At 45.1% G+C, this 19,591-nt stretch overlaps 1 protein-coding gene across 1 annotated transcript; it reads left to right on the forward strand.

Moving 5' to 3' along the window:
* The first annotated feature begins 15,227 nt into the window (after positions 1–15,227).
* On the forward strand, positions 15,228–18,246 carry LOC123449458 (NADH dehydrogenase [ubiquinone] 1 alpha subcomplex subunit 13-B). Its single transcript, XM_045126695.1, has 3 exons — positions 15,228–15,637; positions 17,668–17,739; positions 17,821–18,246. The coding sequence occupies exons 1-3, from the start codon at positions 15,423–15,425 to the stop codon at positions 17,963–17,965; spliced, it is 432 nt and encodes a 143-aa protein (XP_044982630.1). The 5' UTR covers positions 15,228–15,422; the 3' UTR covers positions 17,966–18,246.
* The last annotated feature ends 1,345 nt before the right edge of the window (positions 18,247–19,591 follow it).

A 19,591-nucleotide genomic window follows, 5' to 3' on the forward strand; every position in this document is an offset into this window, starting at 1 on the left:
TGCATTTAATTGGTTGTTAAACAGCAGAACAAATAGGTTCACGTGATTCTACGCGTCAAGGCAAGCAACCTACACGTAAAGAACATCTCCAACGGAGCTACGGATCAAAAGTTACAAGCACCGCAAGATATGATGGCATGAATGCAAAATGTGTGCAACGGCGGCTACGAGCACTTCAACACATTCAAACAGCAAGAGAAAATGAAACTACACGAGATTCTAAGCAAGTTACATGTAGGACTCGATCAAAACGGAGCTACGGTTCGGAAACTACGAGCAAAACAAGAAAACGCTACAATCTGCCAAAAACAGCCACATGGCACTTCCTACGCCTCACAACTTCGTCTACACAACTCCGATGAGCTCAAGCAAGGAATGGCATGAAAGAGGGCAAGACGCACTACTACAAACAACTAACAACTACTAGCATGGCAGCAAGGAGCACTAGGAAAAGAAGACACTAAAAGGGCATCTCACACGTTGTTTCAGACTTGGTGAAAATAACACCTCCTGAAAGTGCAGTTTTCAGCCTGAAGGCATATTGACAGCGGCAAAACCTATAGCTAGAGGACTCCAAATGGCATGAAACTTAACAGCATGCTAGAGAAACATAAGGGGAACAACTAACTCCATTGGACCAACCACAGAATAGCTACAGATCTAAAGATGCAAGCAAGACAAGACAGTAACAAAATAATAGCAGATTCCAGACTTAGAAATATTTCAGCTCCTCTAAAACAGCACTAATCAAGCAACTTGAGGGCAGTCAAACAACACCTAAACATGCATTTCTTTGCAACTAAAAATACCAGGGGCTATACAAAACACCCAAGATCAAATCACTAGTTGACAACTAATTCAAACGAGGCACGGAATAAAACCTACGGATTAAACAAAAGGGCTTCACGACAAAATATCTCGCGAACTAACTTCCTCAAAAGCTAAAACTAATTGCACAGAAAAATCCATGGGATTTTTCTACCCCGGAAACATATATAAAATGTGGGGTTTGCAACACAGAATCTTGCTACACAAAAATGCGGGAGAATAACCTAGACACGAGAAATAATCTAACGGGCAATCCCTACACGCAAAAATACACTTGACCGCTCTAAAATACCTAGAATAAAGGTCCCTAAAACATAGGCATTTACTCTACGGGATACGGGCAAACCGGATACGCACGGAAATTAACTACGGAGCGGATCCTAGCTAATCAGCACGTAAAACGAGGCATTAGGCACTCTAAACAGCGTTAAACAAATATGCATGTTGGATAATCGTGTTCTACTCGCGAAGCTACCCCCAAAATGATATATAACACACGTCGTTCCGATCTACGGTTTAGAAACTACGGACTTTCTAAGATATACCTAAAATCTGGAATATAAACAAACCGAAAAAGCAACCTAAAAACTAACGGGCCGAGTTGGAGGCGCAACACAACTAGTACGCGCACAGGGCGCTGGGAGAGGCTCACCTTCGGGCCAAGAGTAGGCCGGCCTGGTGGAGTGGGCCGAGGAGGTGGGCCGGCCGAGGTGGTGCGGCCTGGTGGAGTTGGGCCGACTCGGGCAGCGCAGGCGAGGCGCTGAGCCGGGCGAGCGAGCAGCTCCTCCCGATCCAGATCGGGATCGAGGAGGGAGCTCAGAGGCGGCGCTCCCGTGGCCGGATGGAGGCGAGGCAGCCACGGAGCTGGCCGGTGCTCGGCCTCCAGCGAGGTCCGGTCGCCGGAGGGGCGAGGCCAAGCCGGCGGAAGGCCACAGGGCGACGGGATGCGGCGGGTGCTCCAGCGCAGGGACCCTGCGCGGGGAGGCACGGCTCGCGGGGCGGCGACCGACCGGCGGCGGCGAGGTGCAAGGCGGCGGCGGCGGGGGCGCACCAGCCGGCGACGGGCTGAGGCGCGGGAGGCGCGCGCGGCTGCGGGACCGAGGCGGCGGTGGCGCTCGGGAGGTGGAGGCGCGCAGGGAGGCTCGAACGGGCGGCGGCGGCGGCCAGAACTGGGCCCAAGGCGGGCCTGGTTCGGGCCTGGCGGGCCGGCGGCGCTGGGGGAGAGAGAGAGGCTGAGGTTGTGGGGGCGGCTAGGGTTTCCGGGACGGCGCGGATCCCGAGGTGGAGAGGGGTTGGTTCCCTAAATTAAGGAGGGGGTCTATATATAGGCAAACGGGGGGCCGGTTAACCGGAATTTCGTTCCGGATCCAACCGCGGGGTCGGATTCGGACGATTCCGAATGCGGGTACGGGTATGCGGCCGTGTAGAGGGGTATCCGGAGACGAGAGGGAGAACGGGCGACGCGGCACGAATTTTTAAAACACCGACAGACGTCCGACGAATAACCGAAGACGGTACCGCTACGGGTGACCGTTCGGGTACCAGACGGTCTCCGATCGCGACGAAATTCGACAGGCGGCCTCGCTATATCTAGTCGTGACCGCGTGCCAAGTTTCACCTGGATCAGAGACAGTTTTAGACGCACTTTAAAAACAGGGTTTCGACGGTGCCGCGGGCGCGTGCGAGTGCGGTGAGGCTCGGAACGAACAACGACGCGAACCGGCAACTAACAACGGATGCAAGTTTTGAAAACTGGCGCAACAGAGATGCCGATGCAATGCTAATGATGCGCATGATGCGATGATGACACGACAATTAAAATAAGCCGCACGACGAAAACGGAAAGAGAGGGGAAGCTTCTAGAACGTCGGCAACGGGCTGTCACAACACTCCTACACTACAAGAGGATCTCGCCCCGAGATCCAAGAATGAAAGGGGGAGAGGAAGAGAAAGAACGAGAGGTAAAAACTTAGTCGCTTCTTGGACACACGAGTGAAACCAATGATCCTTGAAGGTTGCAAAGAGATGAAGAATGACATGAGAAGGAAGCCAAAATTCACGGAAAATTTCGGCAACACTTTGGTAGGAAAAAGGGACAAAAATTCGATAAGATGGAAGAAATAGACAAAAATCACAACAAACAAGGAAATAGAGCAAGGGAACACCAAGATCTTGATAGAACAACATGATTAACCCAAAAGAACAACAACACAATGCCTCCGAAACAAGAGAATATGAACTAGCTCAAGCGGAAGAAGAGAATGAAGAAACAAATGACAACTATCATCACAATAGAATTGAAGAGCCTCCGGACAGAGAATTGACGTAGTGGTTAGAAAACCAACAACGAAAAGAACAAGATAGTAGTGGGCTTATGAAAATCATCTCAACAAATATGAGGTGACAACCAACCACTAAAAGGAACAAGGATTAGCTGAAAGCAAAGATATCAAAACTTCTTACACCAAGAGGGTGCATTGAGAACTGGTATTAATGACAAGCACCATGATAGCATAATCCCTGGGAAAATCTTTAGACGAAATCCAAACCAAGATAGCTCAAAGAAGAAATCATGGGTTGCAAATATCTCATGATCATAGACTCAATGGATTTAATTATCTCATTCTTGAAAGGAAAACTCTTCGAGGCTCCTACACTAACAAGAAGGCTATAATACCACCTCAAAGGATAAAGGAAGAACAAATGCACTTGGGAATGCAAGAGAACGAATACTTGAGGTACTCCAGCAAGAATCTTGAAGAACACTTGAGAATGGATTGAAACCTTGATGAACCACCAAGAGGGGCCTCCGTATACGAATGAATGATGCAAAGATATCAAGGAAGAAAAGAATATGATTATGACCTTGCCAAAATTTAGATGAAGCCTCCCAAAGAGATACTTCATAGAACTTGGAACTCCGGAAAAGAAAAGATAAGAACACTTGAGAAAAGAATTGATATCATGAGCCACTCCGGAAGAAGAAATCAAAATACTACGAACAAGAATAAGAATTATGTTATGCTTGTCCTTCATCAAGTTAAATTGATGATAAGCAACGGATTTAGCATACAACTTATTCTTCTAGAAAAGATTGAGGAGAGATATGAGCACAAACTAGAAGAAATCTTGAAAGAGGCACCGGTGAGAATTGAAATGAATGAGACAACCATGAATGACTGGAGATACATTGGAATGAAGAGATCACGAGCCACCTGAGAGAAAACTTGAACAAGGCACCGGATAACCGAGACGAACGAAGAGACAACAATTGAGAAGAATCGAGGATGAAAGCTGAAAGCTGAGAACGAAGAATCTTCTGAAATGATGGTCTTCGGAGGATCGAGAATAAAAACAACTCGGAAATGCACCGGATAGCACGAAAGGGATTACTCATTATTGGAAATAATGAGAGAGTAACACGAAGATGAGCTGACAATCTTCACAAGAACGGAGCAAGATTTACGAGGAACACTCCTTCGAATAGCAAACTGAGAATGATTGAGAACAACACCAAGAATTACTGAAACACTCCGGAATAATGAAGAATGAAAGGTTGAGCCAATATGAGAATTAATTCGAATAGATTTTGAAGAAAGAATATGACTGATGAAATTCATACTTACATCATAGTTGAAAAGAATTAAGGATCTCCGGAAAAGATTAAAGAGCCAGGTAGGATCCTGGGAAGAACCTGTGGGTTATGGGCCTACTCAAAGAAATCACCGTTGAAAAGATTACTAGAAAGATTGATATATCACCGGTAAAAGAAAACTAGATGAGGTTTAGCGCCTCGAAATAACTAAAGAATTGAAAACAAGAATTATGAGATAACTTCAACGCTCTGGGCAGAATAGAGATAAATGACAACAGGATACTAGATAAAAATTCCCAACACAGGAAAGAATTTAATGTTTGAAAAGGATATGATGACCCTGGATAACTGGATTAAATTCACCGGTAAGGATGACAAGAATGAACAAAGATGAACATGAAGCTCCTGAGAATCTTCACAATGAATCACCGTCTACGAAAGGAATACGAGATAGCGGAAGCACAATGAAAAGAAACTCCTGGAAGAAAATTGAACCACTGAGAAAAAGGGCGGGAGGGTGGGAAAAACAAAGACAACATGGGACAGATGAGATGAACTCCGGAATAAAGAGAGAATGATCTTGCAAAAATTAGAGAGGATAGACTCCACTAGAGGAGAAGCACACCGGTTGAATGGAATTGATATGATGACTCCGGTTTAAAAGGAATTGACATGACAATCGATAAAGAAAAAGATTTAATACTCTCATAAAAATACGAGAACACCTCTTAGAAAAGATCTGAAGGCACCGCTTAACATCGAAGCAACTTGGATTACCACAATCAACAAAACAAAGGGTGCGGCTTGCAATTAGCCAGAACAAACTCATGAGAAAGATTTTCGTTCGATATTTTCGTGGACAGGATCGCACGGGCACGATTTACAGAAGCCATCAAGTGCAAGGCAGTGCACCTGACATACGAAGCGCCCCCGAGTCATAGCAAGCTACCAGGACTCTTTAAGACACAACGTGTACCGCTGTAAGTCGACCGTGAACAAACGAATCCATTAGATGTCGAACCCCAACCTAACATCATTTATTTGTTGGAAGATTATCCTATAAGCAACTACTTGAATTCCCACCTATGAATTCCCGAAATATCTGGTCATGCAATCTGGTACACGGATACAAGGAGTAATATCACACAACTCCTATACTAAACCATCACTTGTATCACATCCGTCAACACACGACCAGAATCTCGGACCTTCATCTACAACAGACCCTCGTGATCACAACGATACAAAGTATGGCAGTACTCCCGAACAATCTGCACCAGTACTGGGGACATCGGGGTTATCTCGCAACTACTAGTATTGAAGCAATTACGAACATCCTTCGTACTGAGATACTAAGAAATCTGAATGATAACGATGTGCTCAAGAATCCCCTGGAGCTCAACTCCCCGGAAGAAGATCAAGTCAGACAGGAGGCACCAAGACAGAACTCCGTCACATCGGCATCATATAGATTCCAAAAATATCCGCGTGATCCTAAAAAATTTGAGTGAGAAGAGGAGTAGAATAAATTATTACGTCAAGATTCCTCACTAGAGCATAGAAGAGGAGAAAAAAGAATCCTACTCTCCGATATATAACTAAGACTCAAATAGTTTTTCACTAGACTCGACTCGGCCAAGTTCGATCAATCAAGGGGGCTCCTAGGTCGGTACAGGCTCTGATACCAACTTGTCACGCCCAAGATGCGACCCTATCCTCGATTTGGCTCGAGGGCCTCGTCAGGGATAGAAGCGCATCTCGTCGTGTCGCAAGAATGGATATCGTTACAAGTACATGTACTGAAAAGAAGAGATAGATAAAGAGTTGGCTTACACTCGCCACAAGCTACATCAGAGTCACATCAGTACATACATAAACATCAAGAGTAAGAGCAGGGTCCGACTACGGACGAAAACAACGACAAAAGAAGAACGACGTCCATCCTTGCTATCCCAGGCTGCCGGCCTGGAACCCATCCTAGATTGATGAAGAAGAAGAAGAAGAAGAAGCAACTCCAAATGAACAATCAACGCGCTCGCGTCAAGTAACCTTTACCTGTACCTGCAACTGGTGTTGTAGTAATCTGTGAGCCACAGGGGACTCAGCAATCTCATTTCCAAAGGTATCAAGACTAGCAAAGCTTAATGGGTGAGGTATGGTTAAGTGGTAAGGTTGCGGCAGCAGCTAAGCATATATTTGGTGGCTAACTTACGAGTACAAGAAATAAGAGGGGGAAGATCTACGCAAAGCGGACGTGAACTACTGATGATCAAATGAATGATCCTGAACACCTACCTACGTCAGACATAACCCCACCGTGTCCTCGATCGGAGAAAGAACTCACGAAAGAGACAGTCACGGTTACGCACACAGTTGGCATATTTTAATTAAGTTAACTTCAAGTTATCTAGAACCAGTGTTAAACAAAGTTTCCACGTTGCCACATAACCGCGGGCACGGCTTTCCGAAAGATTTAACCCTGCAGGGGTGCTCCAACTAGTCCATCACAAATTACCACAAGCCGCATAGAAATCCTCAATCACGAAGCTCGCGATCTCGTCGGATTCCCTAGTGGAAAACCTCAACTCTGAGATTACCCAAAGCATCACCGGAATCCCGATGCACAAGATATCTCGTCAAAGGTAAAACTAATCCAGCAAGGCCGCCCGACGTGTCGACGTACCCGATAGGAGCCGCGTATCTCGTTCTCAGGACACGACGAATGGAACTAGCTACGAGTGCCAAACCTCGAGTTTCCTCGCGGTGGCCCCGTAGGCAGACCGTTTGGGACCAACACCATCAGCACTGGCCCCCCCCCCCCCTGTTGATGTAAAATTACTCCTCGGGTAGCGCTAACTCCCTATGCAATTCAAATTATCAAAGTTATTATGTTGGGCAAATGTAGAACCAAAGTTGGGCCTTGCCAGACCAGCTTTAATCTAAAACGAATTATCAAGGGGGTCCCCATAACAACCCCGATCGTGTTAGGAGCGCTCGTTTATGGAACATAACACCGGTAGCCGAAAACTAAGGGGGCAAAGGTGGAACAAAACACCAGGCTAGAAAGGCCGAGCCTTCCACCTTTTACCAAGTATATAGGTGCATTAAATTAAATAGCATTAATATGGTGATATAACAAGGAACCCATGTTATCACATGGAAGCAACTGCACCTGCAACTAGCAACGCTATCAATAGGGTTAAGCAAGCGGTAACATAGCCAATCAGTGGTTTGCTGGGTCGAACAGGTTGAAGGTTTCATGGCATTGTTGAGAGGCTGATATTTAACAGGTGGTAGGCAACGAGACATAAACGATAGAAGCGATAAACTAGCATGGCAATGATAGTAATGGTATCTGGGGAAATGATCATCTTGCCTGAGATCCCGCTTGGAAGTAGAATGCCTCCGTGAAGCAGACGAACCGGCGTAGTCGAACGGGTCCTCACAATCCGGCACGCTACGGAACTCTATCGAGAGGAAGCAAACCGGAAACACAAATCATCACACGGAATTCACCACACGATGCACAACACATATGATGCATGAGCGGCTAAATACATGCAAGTCACGGCATGACAAATCACACAATCAAACACTACACATTAAGTGGAGCTCAATATGCACGAGTTGCATATTGACGAAACTCCACGTTAATTATTTAATTCACTCCTGATTATCTACACGGCCATATTAATGTTGTCAAACATGCAAGAGGTGAAGCGGAAATTAAACTACCTATCTAGGCATTTTAAATGAGGTCGAAAATGACATATAGCACCTCCGAATCGACCTCACATGTTAATTTACAATTCTGTCCAGATCTGAATTAATGCATTTAATTGGTTGTTAAACATCAGAACAAATAGGTTCACGTGATTCTACGCGTCAAGGCAAGCAACCTACACGTAAAGAACATCTCCAACGGAGCTACGGATCAAAAGTTACAAGCACCGCAAGATACGATGGCATGAATGCAAAATGTGTGCAACGGCGGCTACGAGCACTTCAACACATTCAAAAAGCAAGAGAAAATGAAACTACACGAGATTCTAAGCAAGTTACATGTAGGACTCGATCAAAACGGAGCTACGGTTCGGAAACTACGAGCAAAACAAGAAAACGCTACAATCTGCCAAAAACAGCCACATAGCACTTCCTACGCCTCACAACTTCGTCTACACAACTCCGATGAGCTCAAGCAAGGAATGGCATGAAAGAGGGCAAGACGCACTACTACAAACAACTAACAACTACTAGCATGGCAGCAAGGAGCACTAGGAAAAGAAGACACTAAAAGGGCATCTGACACGTTGTTTCAGACTTGGTGAAAATAACACCTCCTGAAAGTGCAGTTTTCAGCCTGAAGGCATATTGACAGCGGCAAAACCTATAGCTACAGGAGTCCAAATGGCATGAAACTTAACAGCATGCTAGAGAAACATAAGGGGAACAACTAACTCCATTGGACCAACCTCAGAATAGCTACAGATCTAAAGATGCAAGCAAGACAAGACAGTAACAAAATAATAGCAGATTCTAGACTTAGAAATATTTCAGCTCCTCTAAAACAGCACTAATCAAGCAACTTGAGGGCAGTCAAACAACACCTAAACATGCATTTCTTTGCAACTAAAAATACCAGGGGCTATACAAAACACCCAAGATCAAATCACTAGTTGACAACTAATTCAAACGAGGCACGGAATAAAACCTACGGATTAAACAAAAGGGCTTCACGACAAAATATCTCGCGAACTAACTTCCTCAAAAGCTAAAACTAATTGCACAGAAAAATCCATGGGATTTTTCTACCCCGGAAACATATATAAAATGTGGGGTTTGCAACACAGAATCTTGCTACACAAAAATGCGGGAGAATAACCTAGACACGAAAAATAATCTAACGGGCAATCCCTACACGCAAAAATACACTTGACCGCTCTAAAATACCTAGAATAAAGGTCCCTAAAACATAGGCATTTACTCTACGGGATACGGGCAAACCGGATACGCACGGAAATTAACTACGGAGCGGATCCTAGCTAATCAGCACGTAAAACGAGGCATTAGGCACTCTAAACAGCGTTAAACAAATATGCATGTTGGATAATCGTGTTCTACTTGCGAAGCTACCCCCAAAACGATATATAACACACGTCGTTCCGATCTACGGTTTAGAAACTACGGACGTTCTAAGATATACCTAAAATCTGGAATATAAACAAACCGAAAAAGCAACCTAAAAACTAACGGGCCGAGTTGGAGGCGCAACACAACTAGTACGCGCACAGGGCGCTGGGAGAGGCTCACCTTCGGGCCAAGAGTAGGCCGGCCTGGTGGAGTGGGCCGAGGAGGTGGGCCGGTCGAGGTGGTGCGGCCTGGTGGAGTTGAGCCGACTCGGGCAGCGCAGGCGAGGCGCTGAGCCGGGCGAGCGAGCAGCTCCTCCCGATCCAGATCGGGATCGAGGAGGGAGCTCAGAGGCGGCGCTCCCGTGGCCGGATGGAGGCGAGGCAGCCACGGAGCTGGCCGGTGCTCGGCCTCCAGCGAGGTCCGGTCGCCGGAGGGGCGAGGCCAAGCCGGCGGAAGGCCACAGGGCGACGGGATGCGGCGGGTGCTCCAGCGCAGGGACCCTGCGCGGGGAGGCACGGCTCGCGGGGCGGCGACCGACCGGCGGCGGCGAGGTGCAAGGCGGCGGCGGCGGGGGCGCACCGGCCGGCGACGGGCTGAGGCGCGGGAGGCGCGCGCGGCTGCGGGATCGAGGCGGCGGCGGCGCTCGGGAGGTGGAGGCGCGCAGGGAGGCTCGAACGGGCGGCGGCGGCGGCCAGAACTGGGCCCAAGGCGGGCCTGGTTCGGGCCTGGCGGGCCGGCGGCGCTGGGGGAGAGAGAGAGGCTGAGGTTGTGGGGGCGGCTAGGGTTTCCGGGACGGCGCGGATCCCGAGGTGGAGAGGGGTTGGTTCCCTAAATTAAGGAGGGGGTCTATATATAGGCAAACGGGGGCCCGGTTAACCGGAATTTCGTTCCGGATCCAACCGCGGGGTCGGATTCGGACGATTCCGAATGCGGGTACGGGTATGCGGCCATGTAGAGGGGTATCCGGAGACGAGAGGGAGAACGGGCGACGCGGCACGAATTTTTAAAACACCGACAGACGTCCGACGAATAACCGAAGACGGTACCGCTACGGGTGACCGTTCGGGTACCAGACGGTCTCCGATCGCGACGAAATTCGACAGGCGGCCTCGCTATATCTAGTCGCGACCGCGTGCCAAGTTTCACCTGGATCAGAGACAGTTTTAGACGCACTTTAAAAACAGGGTTTCGACGGTGCCGCGGGCGCGTCCGAGTGCGGTCAGGCTCGGAACGAACAACGACGCGAACCGGCAACTAACAACGGATGCAAGTTTTGAAAACTGGCGCAACAGAGATGCCGATGCAATGCTAATGATGCGCATGATGCGATGATGACACGACAATTAAAATAAGCCGCACGACGAAAACGGAAAGAGAGGGGAAGCTTCTAGAACATCGGCAACGGGCTGTCACATATGTGTACTCGGATATTGCTTACTTCCACTGACTCGTTTGTTTTCGAGCTTATGTATTCGAGCCCTCGAGGCCCTTGGCTTGTAATATAAAGCTTGTATGACTTTAATTTGTGTCTAGAGTTGTGCCTCGTGCGCAAGGGCAAGGTGAACAACTAGTGTGGAAAAGGCCAACTATGTTGAGATGGGTGCACAGCCAGGGGAGATGGACGAACACCATGGTGGAAGTGGACATGCACGACAACGAGCTGTTGAAACCATGGAGTAAACCATATTAGGTTTTAGAATCAATTGGATGCAGCCTTGATAGGAACATGATCGATAGACTAAGCATTGAACTATGAACACATTACACTTACCAAGTAAAGGAAATGAATGAATAATTTATAGAAACCCCTTCTAATGAATGGTCGATCTAATTCAATACTACTCACTCCAAAGGAAGTAAATTGTATTGTAAAACTCCTCCAGTAGTGGAGTACAATCTTGAGAGGTAATATGCTCAACACAGGAATGAGCACAAGCACTTGACACCGCATCTTGTGTCGATGGTTGTCCAATTGTGCATGTTCATATGCCAACAAAATACAATTTTGGAAATTTCGAAATCACATATGTGTTGACTACCAAAGGGTCAATGTGATTCATATGTTCGCATACAAGTTAAAAATTCATGGTCTATTATCACAAAATGGGTAAACTACGAGATATCTATAAGGTCCCATTTTGTAATGGAGAAATTTCATAGGGATGGGATCATATACAAAAGTAATGGCACAACCACATAAAAGCATGAAGTACCTAGAGCTATGAAGCAAAGATCAAAACACATTCAACAAAAGCAGACTCGAGGCTTATGGTAAATCAGCTACATGTAGTAGCTATCTTTTAAAATATAACTCCACCAAGTAGCACTCCAATATCCTTCTAGCAGTAGGACGCGAACTAAGTAAATCACGTTTGAAAAACCTTATTTGGTACTAGCTAGCCTTACCCCCATATTAGTGCCATGCTTCAATGATGTTTTTCCTCCATAATTGATGAAGCATTTAGACAATAACCAACTTATATATTAGACCAAAATGACCCTTTTTGCACAAGCACGCACCATTTATGTATTTTTGCCATGTCCAACATACAACTGCAAGGCCAATTGTAACTTTTTTTAATCTCCCTTCGAAATTCAAGGATCCAAGATAAGATTATGCATAGCGTTAGGTAGAGATTTAAAATCAAAATCACATGCCCTATACTTCACGTGAAATTGGCAACATAACAATTCAAGAATAAATTAGCAATGCTTTCCTACATATCACAAAATTGACAACTTCCTCCCCCAATCAGCCCCTCATCAAATTATTCTTTGTAAGGATACTATTTCTAAATACCGTCCAAAGGAAGATCTCCAGTTTCAGTGTAATCTTAGTTTCCCACAAGAATTTATGAGGAGAAATAGATTTCTGAATGACCACTTTTCTTGTACAGAGATCTCATAGAGAATTCTCCAACTTTGGTTAAAAACCATTTGACATCATCCCATTCATTTGAAGATAACAATGGTCGAGCAATTTTCAATTATGTACCTCGATAGAACCAAAGTATCTTCCAAAAGCTTTCTCCTATATTCGACTCTACCCCAACTCAACTAAACATGTGTGTAATCGAGATGCTTTTGCCAAAGCAATGAGTGTTTTATCCATTGCCCACCACTTTTCTAGCAATAATTATGAAGTAGGTTTTTTCACTTTCAAAAGGCTAGACCAAATTGCAATTGTGAATCACCACTTGTAAGTTTTACTCCAGTCCAACTTCCATCACCAACAAGCAATGGTTTGTTCATCAAAATATAACATCCCCAAACCCCTATGGCCTTTTGTTGGCACACAATATGCTGCCTCACGAGATGACTGTTCTGGTTATCCTTATCCTAATGGCAAAACAAACAAGTGTGAAGTAAATTCAACATTTTTATAACACCCACATAAAAATTGTATGACAACATCATAAACAGAGGCACATTGGTAATAAGGCAAGTTTTTATTAACATATATTTTCCTAAATCTTGTGCTAACATTCACATTATTCCGAGTCTTGTTTCCCTTATTTTTAGTCCTTATTTCTAATTGTATGGGTTACTAGGAAATCTTAAGTACTTAATAGGCAAATTGCCCACAAATCAAGTACATATTCTGTTATAGAGGTCAACTATATTAGTGGTTTTTTCAAATAGGAATTTTTCATTTTTATGGAAATTAATTATGAGACATTTGTGAATTCAGGGAGTCGACATCACGCGCCACGACGTCGAGGAGGACCCAGACGTGATACCTTCTCCCCTCGTTGGCTTCAGTGTGGCTCCACAACAACGGGTGGGCGAAGGAGGACGGATGCATGACGCAAACACATATTTTATTAGGAGCTACTACATGGATTCGGGCTTGTTAAATAGGATTGTTTGTGTACTATAGATTCGCAATAATACACGGACATTACATGTTTTTTACAAAAAAAAATCTAACTATCCCCCTCCACCCACAATTTAAGTGGGATGGGCTCCACCTCATCCCCAATTTCAAATACTTAGCCTTCACGTTGGCCTTTCCGTTGGCCCCATAACAAACCACCCGTGTGTCAAGCATTGCTCGTAGATCCGTTTCATAAAAGCTCTATGCTCCACCTCATCTGTAACCGCCTAGAATTTTCTAGCTGATTTATAGACAATAATTTATAGGGGACCTTCGATTTGACGTTGTATGAGCGAGGGAACCACGGAGCGCGCACCACACCTGGACCTCGTGGGCTAGCCCATGTGCGGGGTGGGAAAGCGGGAACCACCTTTTTTTGCGTTTTAGGTTCTAACTTTTTCCCTTTCAAAATAATTTTGGATTTCAAAAAAGTTGCAAGTTGTGAAGTGTTTGTGAATTCAATTTTTTTTCAAAATTTGAGAAAATGTTCAGGAAATGGTAAATGCTCTCAAATTAAAAAAATGTTCACTGAATTCAAAAATAGTTCTCCAATTCAAAAAATGTTCACTGGATTCAAAAATAGTTCTCCAATTCAAAAAATGTTCATGATTTCAAAAGAATGAATATTTTCAGTATTTTAATGATTTCATTTTCGGGCATTTTATAATAATGATCAACATATTTTGTATGACCACATTTTGAATTTGATGAACTTTTTTGAACTTGGTGAAAAAAAATGTTTTCACGAACTTTTTTTGTGAAACATCGATGAAAAAAATTCTGAAACCATTTTTTAATTTTATGAACAATTTTTGAAAATAAATGAACAAATTTGGAATTTGATGAACATTTATTCCATTCAATGAACACATTCTGAATTCTGATGAAAACTTTATAAATTCAATGAATACAATTTGAATTATATTAACATTTTTGAATTGTTATTTGTTTTAAATTGGTAAACATTTTTTGAATTTGAGAAACATTTTGTTTTCATGAATTAGGAAACAAATTCGCAAAAAAGTGAGAATTAAAAAAGTATGCAATTTCAAAAAATCATCAAGTTAAAAATATTTTAAAACATGTCCTTAATTTAGATAAGTTACGATTTCAAAACTTTTTACGATTTCAAAAAAGGTTCACGAATTTGAATGATGTCTGCAAATTCAAAAATAAAAATAAAACGAAAAAAGAAATAAAAATAAATATGAAAGAAAGAAAAAGAAAAATAAGAAGAGGAAAAACAGAAATGAAAAAGAAAAGAAAAAAAAGAAAGCAAAAAATCAAAAGGAAAAAAACACGATTCAGGCAAGGTTCTAGAACCTTTGCAAAACCTGAGGGAAAGAAAGCCGTTAATGGGATAGCCAAAGGAGGCTCGAAGGCTGGAGGGCGTGCCAAATAGAAACCCCATTTCTAGGACGTCCGAAACCGTCTGAAACTCAGGCAAAACCGAAGGTATCATTAGGATCCAGCAAGGCATTGTACAATGTAAGATGCTTAGGAAAGATGTTTAGATAAATAAATTGATTTTTCTGTGACACCTAATGTCTATTTGTGTAGGCTAGACGCTTAGTTAACCATTCCTCATACAATAAACACTTGTACTTAGACGCTTATTTTATTTTTTAAGACAACTTGGTTTATTTTTTATTTTTTGTGTGTGGCAAATCTTGGTTTATTTACTATAAACACATATTCTAAGCACCTTGCGTTATACAAGGCCCAAAGCTCATCAGCGCTTCTCCCCAAGGCCCATGTAAACTCTTGCGGAATAGACCCCGGAGAGTGACGAATTTACCCGCTGCCCACACTCGCTGACAGAGTCACTGGAACGAGGCGATTCCTCCCACCACCAGGTTCCCCCAAATCGCTCCGACCCGCCACTAACCCTAGCGACATCTGCGCTCCCAATCGCTCGGCCTCTCGCCGGAGCACCAGATCCGCGGCCGCTTCGCCCCCCGCCGGTGGTGAGATTCCCGGATCGGAGCCAAGATGACGGAGTCTATGGTGCGGAACAAGCCGGGGATGGCGAGCGTCAAGGACATGCCGCTGCTGCAGGACGGGCCGCCGCCCGGCGGGTTCGCGCCCGTGCGCTACGCGCGCCGCATCCCCAGCAAGGGCCCCAGCGCCATCGCGCTCTTCCTCACCACCTTCGGCGCCTTCTCCTGGGGCATGTACCAGGTCGGACAGGGGAACAAGGTTCGCCGGTAAGTGCCTGCCTGCGCGTCGATCTGCCTCTCACGATGACGTGCCCGTCACCATTTCCATCGAAACGGGCGCTCGTCGCGAATCAATCCTTGCATGGCTGCTTGCCTTACCTCCATCGGTTACATTCTTGCGTTAGTTGAGATAAATTGTTGTCTGAAATGCATTTAGATAACTGTAGGTCGTGTCTAGACAATGACACACCGATATGGTAGCAGTGTAGCAACTAGGAAGGACTTGCATTATTAGCAGATGCCATGTTTCTAAGAAGTAGCTTAATGTTATATATGCAAATGGATGTGCCACATTATGATTGATATGCCACTTCATCCCTTTGCAGCTGCTCCAAGTTGACTATTCAACATACTGTAACATCTGATTAGCTAATTTTATGGAGAAAATGAATTTGGACAATTTTATAGCTGAGGAGCCAGGCCCAATCTGGCTGTTGATTCCTATGTAAAGAACTATGAACAATGAGTTGTAGGCTTATAGCATAACTAAGACTTGCACCATTCACCACCACTCCTCCCTCCTGGCCTCCATGGTATCCACTCGCCTTCACATCATATATCCGCCCTTTAGCACCATCTCAATATTCCTTGCGGTCTGTGGTGCCCTCACACACTTGCGTAGCACTCCACACCGGAACAGGGATCTCAGGGGATCCTACGATTAGCAAATCATCTTGCCTATGCTATAGCAATGCCACACAATATTTAGATTAAGCTAATGTGGTTTCAGTGGAAATTATAGTTTCTTCGTTTTGTAGGCCTGTCTTGTTCATTTTGTAAAAATAAAAATTCCATGTCTCAACCTTAAACTACCAAAGTACCATGTGGGTCATTTTTTTAGAAAGAGGAGATTGCCCTCGGATATTGATTAATAGAAGCAACTGTGCCAACAGAGATCGTACAAGAATAATCTGGGCATGTGGTTCAGATGCCATCATCCAGGAGAGAGCTGCCTAAAGGTCTCATTAGAGCAGCCTTAAAAATCAACCAAACTGAGCTTACATCAAAATAGGCAAGAATCACACTACAACTACGAAGTCATGATCATATCAATAATTTGATTGTGAGTGCAATGTGGTTGGACCCTCTTCCAGCATTGGAACTCCAAAACCGCCTAAAAGGCAATCTTAAAATCACAAACTAATCCTTTTGCCACCTTTGCCTCTTTCCAATCGTTGTTTTTACATGATCTCGTAGTGGGTCGGATGGGTCTCACATGTAATGTTGGTACAGTAGCTTGCAATCCCTTCATCTTCACCACTGGGCGAACAGCCTTAGACAAAATCCTCAAATTTTCCTCTCCCTACTGCGCATCAGCACCACTCAGTGAACCTTTGCCAGCCCCCTCCCTGAGTTTTCTTTGGTGATGACGCGTAGTCTTCATCCACCATTACCATACCTTACAGCTGCATGATGATGAGCACATCGTAGTGTATATCTGTCCAAACCAAGCTCGCCGTAAGCCTCCTCCTACCTATTTGTTGCTCTAGTTCCGCCCTGTTGGTTAAGGCTGTCAACTGCTATGTTCATTCCTGCTATATGTCATTGCTCTGTATTTTCTGTTTAACATGTGAAGTCTATATCCGCACTTCATTTTATTTTTTAACGAAATTGTGCTGGTTTCCTCTATTTTATGCCAAAATCTCTTGTGATCCTTATCTTCTGATCATGCTTTATTGCTCTTCAATTCTTGGTAGTTATTAGTTACTGTTAGATCCATTTTATATGTTTCTGTCATTGCTCTGCAATTCTTGTTAGTTATTAGTTACTGTCAGATCCATTTTACATGTTTCTGTTATTGCACCGCAATTCTTGGTAGATATTAGTTACTGTCACCCCATTTTATATGTTTCTGTTATTGCTCTTCAATTCTTGGTTATTAGTTACTGTCACATCCATTTTATGTTTCTGACTTTCTGTTAGCTTCAGAATCTTGAATGCTTGTTAGTACGTGTTGTTTTCCCATCCATGAATTATATTTATGTTAGCCTTCATGGTGTGGAATTATGTGTGTGCAGTGCACTGAAGGAAGAGAAAATTGCTGCCCGTAGTGCTATACTGCCGATGCTCCAAGCTGAAGAGGATGAAAGGTACTCGATCGACAATGTAGGCCATTTTCTTTTGTCCCTATCGTCTACAGGGAAGACATGAGATCTTTAATTCTCATGCAGATTTGTCAAAGAATGGAAGAAGTATCTTGAGGAGGAGGCCAGGATCATGAAAAACGTTCCTGGATGGAAGGTAGGCGAAAGCGTGTACAATTCCGGAAAGTGGATGCCCCCTGCCACCGGTGAGCTGCGCCCTGAGGTTTGGTAAGGTTCAAGGACTTGTTGCTTGAGCCCATCAAGGATGGCACCGTGTCTTCATGGTATGAATAAGGCTTTCAGACCTGCATACCCCAAAATTTGCTACGAGGGACACATACTTAGCATTTGTCATGTATTTCTTCTGTTGACAAGATTTGTGTTGACGAAATCTGGCTGGCTAATAATTGGACATACCAAGCCAACTTTGGTCTTTATATGAGTCATCATCTTTTATGTTGATGTAATAACTTGTCTTCGTACGAGCTATGGCTATTCTGACTCTTGCCTTCATTTCAATTGTGATCATAGGCATCTATATATCCTTTTTTTTTTTGGGGGGGGGGGGGGGGGCTAAAATGGATCGTATTTGCTCAAAATAACATAATTCTTCCTTCCAAGCTACCAAACCTTGCATCGTCTCGGGAGCGATGCACCTTGGCAAGAGACACCTCGCGTTCTGAATCCATTAGCAAGCGTGCATTTGGTTACCTGCACCGACGTGTTTGCATAGACTTGATGGGTCTGGTTGAGAAAAATCAGCCTATAAATCACCATTTGCATTTTGTTTGGTTGTCCGTATATGTTAGCTGTACGAGGGAATTAATTTTAACCCGTTGTTTGGTTTGTTTTTTTAAAAGATCCAGCATCGCTAACGTTCATTGATAATGACAGAAACCAACGAAAAACAACAAGGTGATGAAGGTCCTAGGACCAAAGATCCGAAGATCAAAGAAAAGAAAAAAGCAACCCTAATAGCTGCAGCCCAACACTTCACACAAACCAAACTAGGCAGCGCAACTCCGGCACAGACGGTGAGCTACGGTGGAACACGACACGCCTTCGATATTGCTCAACGCCGTTATCGTTGCCATAGCAACCACCGTGCACGTCCAGTCGTAGGAAGCACCAAAGAGATCAAAATCTTCAAAACGGTGCCCTAAAGAGGGGAGCGACGTTGAAGACGACGCCACTGTCCGACCCAACAGCAGGACGTTGCCACAACAACCACCGTGCACGTCCCGTCGTAGGAAGCACCAAAGGGATTAAAATCTTCAAGACGGTGCCCTAAAGAGGGGAGCGACCTTGAAGACGACGCCACCACCCGACCCTACAGCAGGATCTCGGCTTTCACCCGAAGAACTTGATCCGGAAGAACTGGCTGTAATGTTCCCAACGACACTTCCAAGGAGGATAGCGACGCCCGCATGCGTCGTCGCCGTCGGCCGGTAAGCACCGGACAGGCTTTCACCCGAGCAGCCACTCCCACGCAGCAGGTCGAGGACGACCCCGTACCTCCATTGGACCGTGCACCCTCACACAGCGAGCACGCCACCGTTGTGCAGGGCCACCAGCAAGCCTTCCAACGACGGGCCTGCAGAGACCAGATCGGATCCTGCACCCCGCATCGAGCCGCTGTCGGAGCCTCCCGACAAACTCGACGCGCTCCCAAAAACCTTGCATCCACGTCCCCCGTTGGACGGAGGATGCAATCTCCGCGGCGCCATTCGTCTCCCATAAGAAGGATGCAACCAAGCACGACGCCATTCGTCTCCTCGAGGATGCAACACCTGTGGGCCATTCATCTCCCGACGAAGGATGCAACCACCGCACCGACGCCATTCGTCTCCCTCCAGCC

The sequence above is a fragment of the Hordeum vulgare genome, chromosome 4H, assembly GCF_904849725.1.
Source record: "Hordeum vulgare subsp. vulgare chromosome 4H, MorexV3_pseudomolecules_assembly, whole genome shotgun sequence".
In the NCBI taxonomy this organism is placed as follows: domain Eukaryota; kingdom Viridiplantae; phylum Streptophyta; class Magnoliopsida; order Poales; family Poaceae; genus Hordeum; species Hordeum vulgare.

Bases quoted from the DNA above. Each gene is read 5' to 3' on its own strand.
- LOC123449458 (XM_045126695.1), top strand. From the start codon at position 15,423: ATGACGGAGTCTATGGTGCGGAACAAGCCGGGGATGGCGAGCGTCAAG. The intron at 15,638-17,667 runs GTAAGTGCCTGC...ATGTGTGTGCAG, and splicing joins CAGGGGAACAAGGTTCGCCG to TGCACTGAAGGAAGAGAAAA. The intron at 17,740-17,820 runs GTACTCGATCGA...ATTCTCATGCAG, and splicing joins CAAGCTGAAGAGGATGAAAG to ATTTGTCAAAGAATGGAAGA.